Raw genomic sequence first — 12,902 nt, 5'->3', positions numbered from 1 at the left:
ACTAGCCGAGGCGGTGAAAATTTTATTTATAACGCGGGTTGACATTGATTTTTAAAAGAATGTCTTAAGATCTAGTGCTCATAATGTTGTATTTATTATAGCGTAGTTAAGTCTAGCTTAAGATAAACGTATTTCATATTCCTGTACAAGTTACCGACTCACACCTTAGGTGGCTAGTGTTTGGAAACGAAACTTCAGGAACGAAAAGTTGTTTCATGGCGCGCCGTTTATTCATTTTTGTGCCAAAGGGGCATATTTCGCTTTTCACCGTACAAAATTTTGACTGATTTTTTCTGTCATTATGAGTCTTATCCACATGTGTTGGATGTTGGATGGTTACTGACTGGCTACTTGTCGTGGATTTTAGTCCTTATCCTAGTCTTTCAACTATGTTTTTATATTGATATCATTTTGATATCAATTATAAGGAACTTATTCGGCGATTCGGTTTGACGTCATAACAATTTTTTGGGAGGTGAAAAGTTTCCGTATTTTAGGTGAAGAGAGTGCAGAGCTAGACACATTTTGGAGTTTTAAGAACAATATTAGGAAGTTTGAGGAAGGATAATTTTTCGGAGTTAAATCTACATAGCTAAGCATCATTTCCAGACAGATTTTTATTCTGTTTGCCTTTTGTTAGCTGGTAAATCTTCCATTTTCACATTTTTTAGCATTCTTCCCCCTACGAGCAAGTTTTGTTTTCACAAAGCGAAATTTTAAAAATGGCCGATGTAGCACAAATGTGATTTGTCAATTAAACAAAATGTCCATCATCACTACAGCAACAAAGCTGAACCGAATCGCCGAATAGCTAGCTAGCTATAGCTAAATTAGGTGCATGTTGGAAATTCATTCTGCAGACTTTGATTCTATTTTTTATTCCATCTTATTCTATTTCTAAATTTTCTAACAGTGTTGCTGATGATTTTGTATCTTCATTATGATGATACGATCATTTTGAAATTAGTCATTTCAGATGATTCTTCACCCCAAAAGTCTTGACATCGATCAAATATCATTTTAAGCACAAGGTTTCACTTTATCATAGACAACAACATCATTGGTTACATCACAAATTTATTGCCAATGAAGTCCAGAATTTTGCATTTGTTATGTTGCTGAGATTTTTCAAATCGAAGGGAAATAAGCTGCGTAGGAGCTTTTATATTATTTAGTATGTAGCTATATGTACAGCCTAGAGAATCTTACATTGAAAAAAAAAACACATCACATAATTAAGACGTAAATCACGAAATTAGGACGTTTTAGCTAATTCATCTTTTGTTCAACCGGGAAAAATTTCCACTTTGTTTACTTGTATTTTTGCAAAATTATTTTGTAGAATAAAAACCACGAGGGTGCCGATAAGCCGCGTACACCGTAAAAAGTGCGGGTGATTTCTGGCGAGTTCGGCGTTTTGCAAAAAATTTGGGTATTCGCCTGAAAAAACCCACATAGAACCGAACAATGCCCGAACAAAAAAAAACAAACAAATTATTTAAAAAAGGTAAAAAAATTAAAATGAACTAACTATATGGTAGCGAAGTGCTTAAAAGATCTGTTTTTCATGGTTTTTAATAAGATTTACTTGATAAATAACTTATATATAAACTTTATTAACTCCTTTCTCTTTAAGCGCATGCTTTCAACTGTCGTTCGCCGTGTTTATGTTACAAGGTGTTGCATTTCGGGAATGCTCCGGGCAATTTCGGGAAAGTGCGGGTGGTTTCAGCGGACAACCGTCAATTTAATTCGAAAAATCGCCCGAGCTCGCCCTTATATTTGCGGGCGTTTGCGGCTTATCGGCACCCTCGTGATGAAGTTATGTGTTGCGAGATGAGTCACCAGATCATCGGTGGAGTAATACAAGGATGGTAGAGAAAAGATTTCACTTTCAAAAAATGCAATAAATATAAGAAAGAAAAACAATGTGCTTGCCTATTATATTTTATGTATATATATTAATTATTTATATAATATTGTTATAGAGATTTATGAGAATAGCTGTCAGCTCCATTTTCTCAGTTTTAACGTTTATTGTTGTATTAAATAACACAATTTTTGAGGATGTACTTTTTTCCTGATGTTACTTCTATTACGATATGTTTGTAAAGATTTTTGAGAATCACATCCAAACTGCTACTTTTTATAAATTCCTTGTCTTTCATAAGTGATATTTTTTCTCATTTGCAAATTTGTTACTTAAAATTGCAGTAATATGATGTGCTAATGGTACAAACAGGACTTGTCTATTGGGATTTACAGGAATCAATTTTTCGTATACCAAGTGTTGCATCTTTGTCTTTATTATATATATACTTACAGATATAGTTAATTGTGTATTCCTTTGTTATTCATGGTTTTTGAAAACAATTTATTAAAAGAAAAAAAAAATATTACTGATATTTTTTTAATAGTTAAAATTCTTTACATACAGTGTTTTTTTAAGCGATATCACCCTCTATATGCAAGCACTGCTGCCTCTTATAATAGAACATTTCCACAAAAGCGTAGATAGTTGAAAACCTTCTTGTTTTAACTGACAGAAGGTAAGAATAGCCTTTTGGCAGTTGCGAGTGTTTAAGCCGTCCCACTTTCTTGCATAGGCAGATTTCAACCATGTTCTAATTGATTTATTAGGATTGGATTGTGTTCAAACCGACAGGTTTTCTTGTTTTTAATTGTTTCGGACAAACTATGTGATAAAATAAAGTGATTTGATTAGCTTGAAAATTGTATTGCATGCTAATTTCAATTACCTGTGACGGATTCAAAACACCAGGGAGTTTATTTGTTATGAATTAAATAATTTCTTAGTCCGACAAACACCAATTAACTTCAAATAATAACTCATTTCCGCTGCTCTAGACGTTGGTTTAAAAAATTTCGGAAAGTGAAAGCGTTTTAGAGGTTTTTGTTCCAAATCTTGTGGCTACTGTTTTGAATACATACAGTAGCTAGAACCGCAAAAAATATTAATAATAAACCAATTATTTTAATATTCTATTAGTTCAGCAATTGAAATTGCCTTCTTCCGCCATCTTCATCAAGAAGCTGATACTTATATAGATATATTTATCACTTTAAGCAGAATTAACCGATATGCCTGACGTCAAGTGACGTAACTGTTTTTACATTGGCTCGTTGTTCAGTGCGTTTGAATTTCAGAGGATTGCAATTTTGCAACATTGCTAACAATATGAATGTCTACTGTTTAAATATTAATGACTGAGAACAAATTGAATGAGGTTTATCCGCAGCAGCCATTTATCCATGCTTGCGCTTTTTCAGGCTAATTTCGTTAAAATCAAACGTGCAATATCTCTGATAAAGAGAAAGACATTGACGTAAATTTTTTTTGATTTTTAAAAAGTTCGAATTATCACTAGTGTTTACTTTTGGTTGTCATAGCAATCTTCCTTTGTTTCCGGGAGTTCTAAATTTACTAACAGAAACGAAAAAATAAATAAATGTTTAAATAATTTAAAGTTCAAGTTCCCAAGCGGTTTACTTCACCATTACTGATAAACAATCATCTCTATGAATTCAAATTGTTCGTTGAAACTTCCAGTACAATTTTTTATTCATTTCTCATTAAAGTGATTGAATAAATCAATGATTCTATGATATTGGTATTCATGAATATTAAGAGTGAAAAAAAAAAATTGCAAAAAATAAAAGTAAAAAGGAGAAGAAGAAGAAGAAGAAGAAGAAGAAGAAGAAGAAGAAGAAGAAGAAGAAGAAGAAGAAGAAGAAGAAGAAGAAGAAGAAGAAGAAGAAGAAGAAGAAGAAGAAGAAGAAGAAGAAGAAGAAGAAGAAGAAGAAGAAGAAGAAGAAGAAGAAGAAGAAGAAGAAGAAGAAGAAGAAGAAGAAGAAGAAGAAGAAGAAGAAGAAGAAGAAGAAGAAGAAGAAGAAGAAGAAGAAGAAGAAGAAGAAGAAGAAGAAGAAGAAGAAGAAGAAGAAGAAGAAGAAGAAGAAGAAGAAGAAGAAGAAGAAGAAGAAGAAGAAGAAGAAGAAGAAGAAGAAGAAGAAGAAGAAGAAGAAGAAGAAGAAGAAGAAGAAGAAGAAGAAGAAGAAGAAGAAGAAGAAGAAGAAGAAGAAGAAGAAGAAGAAGAAGAAGAAGAAGAAGAAGAAGAAGAAGAAGAAGAAGAAGAAGAAGAAGAAGAAGAAGAAGAAGAAGAAGAAGAAGAAGAAGAAGAAGAAGAAGAAGAAGAAGAATGATTTGTATTATGCTGCTCTTAGTGCTGACATACCAGTTTGTTTATTTCCTACTTTTAATTTTAGGAGTCTAGGAATCATAAAAGAACAATACAATCTAAAGTAAACCATAAATCTTTTTTAAAAACTATTTGTCATTGAAGAAGTTGCTTTTTTATATTAGATATGGTTTTAGTGAAGCATCAACTTGCGAATCGAAATATAAATGTAAAGAGTCAAAAACATCCGCCACATTCGCTTACATCAGCATGAACAAACTCAACAACACAAAGTTGAATGGAACCATACTATCAACACATTATGTTGAAAATACAACAAGATGTAATAAACTGTGCGCAATGCATGATGGATGTTTTTCAATCAATTTTGGGCCAAAGAACGCATCAACGTTTGTTTGTCAATTGCTTGGTGAAGACAGACGCACGAATGCTGCGCTTCTGGTTAACACAACTGGATGGTCGCTTTTCACGACAGCTGTAAGAATCTTGATTTACCTCTTTTTCGTTTATCTTTTAGAAAGCACAAGGTAATGTCCTTTAGCAATAATTTGATGCAAACAACATGTATATAAAACATGTATATAGAATAAAGTCGCTTGTTCATAACATGATAATATTTGTATTATTCAATGTATATTTTACCTTTTGTTAAACCTAACTTATTTTGCTCAAAGCTGACTGCATCTTTAGGTTGTTTAAATATTTCAATTTAATGAATAAAATTATTGTTTAACAAACTTTTCTTTTTGACCAAACAACAAATCTTCTTGTTCCTATTGATGGAGAAAATTAACATTCACAATGAAGAGGTTCTCTGTGGAGTATTTGTCTCCTCAAATATCTTGCAGTGCAGTATTCATTGTTTGTTGTTCTGTATATTGTTCTATACACATTGTGTTTACTCTAATAATTGGAATAAAGTGGCTTACCTAGTAAAGCGATCGACATCTGGAATACTTCCAATGCAATGTTTTTGATCATCATGATATGCATAAATATTTTTTTACTTTAGAGTAAATGTGATGACAACCCATGTAAACCCAGCATCGAGAGATGTCTTCCACATTATCGAAATGATTCATACGCTTGTGTATTTTCAAATCGTAAGTCAATAACATTTTGGTTGTTATTATTCAACGTTTCTAAAACAAATGATCTGCTAGTGGGTTTTTTTTTCTATTAACAATAACAGCTCTAATTTTATAGGAATCGAAGGTGTTTAGAAAAGTTTCAAAATCACATTCTTTAACCGAAAATAATGATAGCATGCCCATATGTAAAAATATACTATCGCGGTAATTGAAAAAAGATAAAATGATTAGCTGATGTTCTCAATAGATTTTCGCTGAACGTAAATATATATATGTTAGAATAGATATAATTTCCACTATAAAAATAAAATTATAATTCCTGAATACATGCTAAATTAAATAGAAATATTTTTCAATAAAGATATAAATATTTATTTTAACTGTTCGTTTTTGGAACAGTTTTGGCCCATTTCGGATGAAGAAACTCATCCCTAGCCGTGCTCGAATTAAAATGCACTTTGATCCTGGTCTGCTGTAGGTGCAAGAAAGCCAAGAAACAGTGCCATGTTTTTCTTCGTGTTAGCCGCATTACAGATTATTATAAGAACAATTTCACTACAAAAATGAGGCTGAAAAAGACTGAAAAATAAAGTCCGAAGTTTTATGGATTTTTTCTTTTTAACTAACTCTGACAAGAAAAAAGAAATTAAAATCAGTTTTCTTTATAGCTTATCACCTCCCATTGATGAACTTCACATTTGATGAAGATAATAAATGCTCTGGTTGCAAAGCCAGCGCGTATTGGCCGGGTGGAAAAAGAATAAATGTCCCTGATCGAATAACCAAAGTGATGTATTTGCCAGAATCAACTAAATACGGAAATGGAGCTAGCTTAACTCCTGTTGGGTGTCTTAAGTAAGGATTCAGTTGCGTAGTATAACTTTAAACAAACTGAACAACTTTGTTTTCTTTTTTGTTATTATTTATGCTGGTCACATCCACCTAGCCGTCAGGTTTCTTATTTTCATGATACTAAATAACAACTTGTTGATTAAACTCAATCCTGTCTGTGGAGCTTTTTTGTTTGTTTTTTATTGAAACAAAATACAAAACTTGGTCCACAATCACACTGAAACAGATTCTTCAACTTCTCACTAATTGAAATTATTTTAAGAAATTATTTAAAAAACAACTTAAATTCAAATTATATCAATAAAATGCAGTGTACCATAAGTCTCTGTGACTTTCTTTGACGGCGTTCATGAAGATTCGTTGAAAGTACGACGAACTTCCATTAATTTCCAGTTTTGATAAAAAAGAAGGTAGCTAGGAAAAAAGTTCAATCTATATAACACTTTATCTTACTTAAAAATTATTAATACTTAGGGATTTGTCATCTGCGTTTCCTGGAAGCTGTGATAGTGATGGTTTTGTATTTTCCTTCTGGTACAGAACATTCATGCGTTCGCTTGGAGACGCCCTTTTATTTCAGAGTTTCAATAATGGTTTCTATGTCCGTATCAATTATCGAAATGCTGAAAGAAAAACTGCGTCCTGGTCGATTTATTTACATACGTCAAGTTATGACTATCGTTTTGTAAACTATGAAGGTCCTGATGCTTCTCAATGGATTCACTTTGTTTTCAAATTTGATATTGCAAATGACCTGTTTTCTGTATTCATTAATGGAATACATGCATTTAATGGGGAAAAAGTTACCAAATCACGTAAGTCATTTACGTTTTTAACAATTCCTTATAAGATAAATTGAATGTGGAATAAAACATCCACCATGGATAACAGTAGAGTATAGCTACAATTCTAAAATCAAATCATGCGCAAAACAGTTGAGGTAATATTCCAATCATATTCTGACCGGGACAGGCGAGTTCTGCCCTAATATTTCTGGGCTCCTTGCCTCCATACCTCCCAGAGCCTTTGATATTGGCTATGAGCCAAAAATAATCCTTAAGTTGCCCGTGCTGCCCCCGGTCATGTATGCTCGAAAAACTCCGACCGAATAGGATTAACTTAACCTGTCCAACATCAAATGACATCCCGCTTTGCACCTCTTATGACCTCGAGGAAAAATGGAATGTAGAGTTTAATATCTTGTGTGGCCAAGAAAATTTTATATGACTTTTACTTTTAATGCGATACAACCTCATAAAAGAAAATTAGTTTGAAATTTTAAATAAAAATGATAATAATAAACCAGATAGTTTGAGAACTGATTGGTATGTTTCAGGTAATGGTGATAACACTCAATTGAAAGTAGCTTGGAAGTACACAAGTGGCAAGAAATACAACGCGATGTTTGATGATATTGTGTATTATAATCGTTTGCTTTCCAATGAAGAAATTCTCAATCTCCACAAGGTAAGATTACAGCTAAATTTTCATTGAATATACTTTTTAATAGTTGAGTTTACAATCCAGAGAGGTATTACTATTTCAACTTAAAATACTTCATTGTTTTCTTTATTTAGGAGCAGGCCACGCATTAATGAAACACCGGGATGATGTTATCGCTAGTTCTCTCAAAATTGCATATCATAGTTAGTTTCATTGGTTCTCCTTTATTTGATTTTATTTATGGGGAATTTATTTATGTGAAAGAACAAGCATTAATAACAGCACTGTGCAAATTTGTAAATATACTGATGTTTTTTTACGTGTACAATTATATAGATTCCTGGTTATTCGAACAAGCATTTACTCGAAATTTTCGGCTACCATTTTTGTTTCATATGTGACATCATGTAGCAAATTTGATTCTATTTTGGAAAGCCTATCAAAATTTATGGATTGTCGGGAGAATAACCTGCTACCGCCTTCTGTACTGAATAGGGTTAAGGAAAAACCAAAGGAAATAAAAACAACTTTAAATAAGCGGAAATTTGAATAACTGCCGACTTGAGCAACCGGCAGTCAACAATGTAATAATTTTACATCACTAGTCGTTATCCCGTGGAAAAATCCACGGGTTCGCCCGTCGCAGCTAAGCTACCATTTTGCGTGACAGACAGACGTATACGGGCATTATAATATAGACTAGTCGTTACCCGTGGAAAAATCCACGGGTTCGCCCGTCCTTTATATTTACCCGTCGCAACAATGTGGATAAAAATATATCACATTTGATATTCGTGTTTCCGTAACATCATTTTCTAACTCAGCGGGGGGTCCGCGCAGAAACAGACAGACGACGGCTATTTTATAATATAGATACACACTGAGCATCAATTATTTGTAAAAGCTTTATGTTGTAGATAATTTTTTTGAGCTATTATCATGTAAAATTTTGGATCTTTTGAAAATCAATTGTACACTTTATGTGACTTCTTGAATGACTGTCTTAGTCATGTTTCAATTGATTGGATACATTTCGTGCAGAATCAATTGACGTAAAGGATAGGCCTTCTGTTTCTATTGGGACGAATTGTGCCGAATTAATTTAGGTATTGGATAGCTACTGGGCCAAGCCGAAAGTGATACGTCTCCTATCGGATAGCTTCTTCTTTTGTTATTCTGTACATTTTATATTAAGACGTAAATGTTTACAAAAAGGCTATTTAGCATATGGAAACAAGGCTGTGCCGGTACTGTATGTATGCGTTTCTTTTGTACCGGATCATAAGTTGATTCGGCGCAAGAACCTATGGTATAGCAACATCAAAATCTGAAGTTGTAATTACTCATGTTACTATACCCTTAACCCCTAACCCGCAACCCTTAAGCCACAAAAGATATTTGTTAGCACATTGAAAGAAAATTGGGACAAAAAAATCGAATGGGGTGATTCAAGATTTGGATTCAAGGTTGGGAAGACTAAATTATGCCAAAACCAGAACGCACTTAATGAGTAACGATGATGATGATGATGATGATGATGATGATGATGATGATGATGATGATGATGATGATGATGATGATGATGATGATGATGATGATGATGATGATGATGATGATGATGATGATGATGATGATGATGATGATGATGATGATGATGATGATGATGATGATGATGATGATGATGATGATGATGATGATGATGATGATGATGATGATGATGATGATGATGATGATGATGATGATGATGATGATGATGATGATGATGATGATGATGATGATGATGATGATGATGATGATGATGATGATGATGATGATTAAGAATCCTCTGGCACAGATGCTGTTGAGTACGAACAAAGTGGTTCATTCTGATACTTCTTCTGACGATTCAACAACTGATAAAGATGAAGGAATATAAAATGTACCAAATGTTACACAAAAAAGAATATATATCATCGAAAAAAATTTATTCAATTTTTCTTTCTCTTTTTTCCTTTCCCTTTTTTCATACTCGCTTATAAGCTCACCCGTGGATAAGCGCACCCTCAGATAAGTGCATCAAATTCTTGCTATCACCATTGATAAGCGATGCGCTTAATTTCGGCATTTTACGGTACTTAAGAATTGCAAAGTTTTGGCTTTTGTCATGACAATTGGATGATAAGGCAGGACACTTAAACAAGTATGGGAGTTGATACTAATTTTATATCGTGAGGAAGTACTGGAGTAGCTAGACGAAATTGTAAACATTAAATCAGATAATCCTTAACAAAGTTAGCTTTGCAGATATATACAGTTCTTTAATATACCTCATCCTCATTCTAAGATTGCTTTTTAATACGGATAAGAAGAAAATAAGACGGTGCCATCATTTCCAACATTTGTCTAAAATTTACAAAAGTTTCGAAAGATTTTTTGCACATGCTCACTCAATGTTGAAGGTTAAAAGCAAAACCTATACTAAAATGGCTATTAATAAAATTCATAGTTTTTTCAGGTCAAAAAAGTTGAAATTGAAATTAATCTTTATGTATAATCTCTTTTCTTTAAAAAAGTTGCAACGATTTTAAGCGAATATTCATTTTCTACTTACAAAAATGAGTGTGCATGTCCATCATTCTCCACGTAAAATCTATATCGTAATGGCTTAAACAAGCGCCAGGGCGCTTATAAAATATTTCCGCGTTTAAAGGGGGTGCTAATTCGGAGCAGGCGCTTATTCGAGACGGACGCTTATAATAAAATTATTTTTTAAAAGTATTAAATAAAACTGCATTTATAAAATCTTGGACTTGGCTTGGTCGTTTCAGCTAAATACAAAGCTACAGAAAAAGACATACGATTTCCAAACACCTTGCGAGAAAAGTTAGTGGAAAAAAAATATAATTGCTATTGGTTTACTCTATAGCGAACATAAGAAATTCCCAGAAATGAAAAAGATTATAATTTTCTAAACAAACTGCGTTTTTCTTTCTATCTGGTTACCCCTTTTTCATTAAAAATTCCGAGACATTAAATTTCTTGTGAAATTCGAATAAGCGCCCGGCCTAGGCCAAAAAGGGGCGCTTATTTGAGACGGGTGCTTATAAAAATATTTTCTAGAAAAGAGGGGTGCTTATTCGAGACGAGCGCTTATTTGGAACGGGTGCTTATTCAAGCCATTACGTACAAGCGTGTCATAATCTATATATTAATACGCCTTGTGTGTGTGTGCGCACGGTGAGGCCACGTCACACAAATCACAGGTCACTTTCTTACGACGTGGTGTTACGCTAAAATTTACCAAGTTAAAAAAAACGCAAATCAGGGGGTTACTATATAAATATTTAATTCTCTTTTCTTATTTTTTTTTAAAATAAAACTCTTTTTCCTTACTCATTAAAACTAATTTTTATTTTAATTTCAAATGGTTTTATTTGTTTTTTTGTTGTAAAAGCCCCGCTGGTCGTTTAAGATAGAATAATTAAATTTTACCCCCGGTTTACCATGTGCGCGCCGTATCTCACGGAAACAAAGTTTATTAACTGAAAATGAAAACCGAAGCGAAGAAAGTTGTCTCTTTTTCAAAGTAATCCTGAAAAAAGTTATTTCAAACAAGGTTTACTCATCACGAGGTTAGATTAAAGCTTATTTGTTTCTTCTATCTTTTTTGTGTTCTGGGACCGAAGTTGCTTTCTTTTAAAAAAACTATCGAATTCGAATGATAATTCGAATCTAAGAAGTAAAGAACAAAACTGTTGTCATTGTAGAGCGACTGTTGATGTCGAGCGAGAATAAAAAAAGTTTATGTTGTTGCCAGAAATATTTGTTATAAAGAAGAAAAACGTACGATAATATAACGTCAAAAAGAGAACTGATTGGAAATGTATCAGACAATTGTAGCTAGCTATACATTTTAAATTTGTTTTCTTTGGGATGAAGCGAAGTTTAATAATCGAAGTAAAAAACTGATTGGTCTTTTATCCAGAGACGCTAGCTAACTGAGAATGCCAAAGAAAGGCAGTTGTGTTGTTTAGTTTATCTGGTAAAGAGATAAGTTTAGGTGTGTAACGTTTTTTTTAACCGTTTTAACTTTCAGAGCTCAGCTTTTCCTTTACATTTTTAGTTCCTTGTTGAGTCTTGAGCTTAAATGCGTTTTCTTTTGACACAATTTTTATAAGAATCTAAAATGTAAAGCGACGTTTTTAAGCCGTTTACACGCTTCCAGCTAAACTTTCCCTTTAATATGAAGTTAAATATGTTTTGTCTTTAGCCTGAACATATTTAACATTTTTTGTAAGAATATACTCTAAACAATGGGTCAGAATATCCTAAGAATATGTCTAAGCTTGGTTGTTTCTTTTAATATAAAAATTTGTATGACTGAACCTTTTTCTCTCCAAAACAATGGGCAAGTACACCAGGGAAAGCTAAGAACATAAAGGCCGAAACGAAAAAAAAAACACTATTCTTATAAAATACAGCGTGTATATAATAGAGAAGAGTTTATATAAAATGTAGAAAGTATTTTTTCGTTGTTACTGTTTTTAACGCTACGAAGTGGTTGATGTCGTTATAATAAGCCTTAATGTAAACAAAGTTAAATCAATGTTTACATCTGTTACGTTACCGTTTAAAATAATATTCGATTCTTCAATTCGAAAACACTGCATTGTTATCATGCACTGCACGTTTGCGCATTGGGAAGGATTGCTATATGCAATAGACTAAATAGCTAATTTGGTATGATGCATTAGAAGCTGTACGTTGTGGAAACTTTGCAATAACCTTATTTGTGTGACTTATCGATTTTTTCTAATGTCTGGTATACCATTTTCCCTTTTATATTTCGGGTATGGCAAAGCAAGTATATAGTTTTAACAGATTTGTTAGCCACCTTCGATTTTGTTAAACTTTTTGCATTTTTATTTGTTGCTGGACATACTTATATTTTTAAGCGTTCTGTTTCAGCGGGTACAAATATAACGCAGATTGTGAGCAACTTCAATCCCAGGTTTTTTTTCTCTTTTATTGTTATTTTTTATTGCTGCACATATTTATTTTTTTGGACGTTTTGTTCTAGTGGTTATAAACTAGAATAATACAAATTGTGACTTTTAAAAATCCATATTACTGTGTTGTATGTTTTTGTTTGGTATCCCTTACATCGGTTTAATGAGAGATTCAGTGGATTCCCCTACGGGTATTCAGCTAGTCTTATATATTAATTCCCTTGCGTGAGTAAAACTGTGAGTCCACGACACGGAAATCACGGGTCACATTCTTATGACGTGGCCGTACGCTATAATTTACTAAAAAAATA

General features: G+C 32.9%; 1 protein-coding gene across 1 annotated transcript; it reads left to right on the top strand.

Moving 5' to 3' along the window:
• Positions 1–4,128: 4,128 nt before the first annotated feature.
• Positions 4,129–8,582, top strand: LOC130621723 (uncharacterized). Its single transcript, XM_057437060.1, has 7 exons — positions 4,129–4,255; positions 4,382–4,694; positions 5,230–5,320; positions 5,977–6,163; positions 6,635–6,975; positions 7,497–7,627; positions 7,738–8,582. Exons 1-7 carry the CDS (start codon positions 4,218–4,220, stop codon positions 7,753–7,755), a joined length of 1,119 nt encoding a protein of 372 aa, XP_057293043.1. The 5' UTR covers positions 4,129–4,217; the 3' UTR covers positions 7,756–8,582.
• Positions 8,583–12,902: the final 4,320 nt, after the last annotated feature.

The sequence above is a fragment of the Hydractinia symbiolongicarpus genome, chromosome 12 (genome assembly GCF_029227915.1).
Source record: "Hydractinia symbiolongicarpus strain clone_291-10 chromosome 12, HSymV2.1, whole genome shotgun sequence".
NCBI classification, from domain to species: domain Eukaryota; kingdom Metazoa; phylum Cnidaria; class Hydrozoa; order Anthoathecata; family Hydractiniidae; genus Hydractinia; species Hydractinia symbiolongicarpus.
The sequence above is the reverse complement of the archived record's forward strand: the minus strand, read 5'-3'. Positions and strand labels throughout refer to the sequence as shown.

What these genes read in the sequence shown, in the direction of transcription:
- LOC130621723 (XM_057437060.1), top strand. Translation starts at nt 4,218, where the DNA reads ATGATTTGTATTATGCTGCTCTTAGTGCTGACATACCA. An exon ending in GGTCGCTTTTCACGACAGCT is followed by an intron (nt 4,695 to 5,229) that starts GTAAGAATCTTG and finishes TTTTTACTTTAG; the next exon opens with AGTAAATGTGATGACAACCC. An exon ending in GGAAAAAGTTACCAAATCAC is followed by an intron (nt 6,976 to 7,496) that starts GTAAGTCATTTA and finishes GGTATGTTTCAG; the next exon opens with GTAATGGTGATAACACTCAA.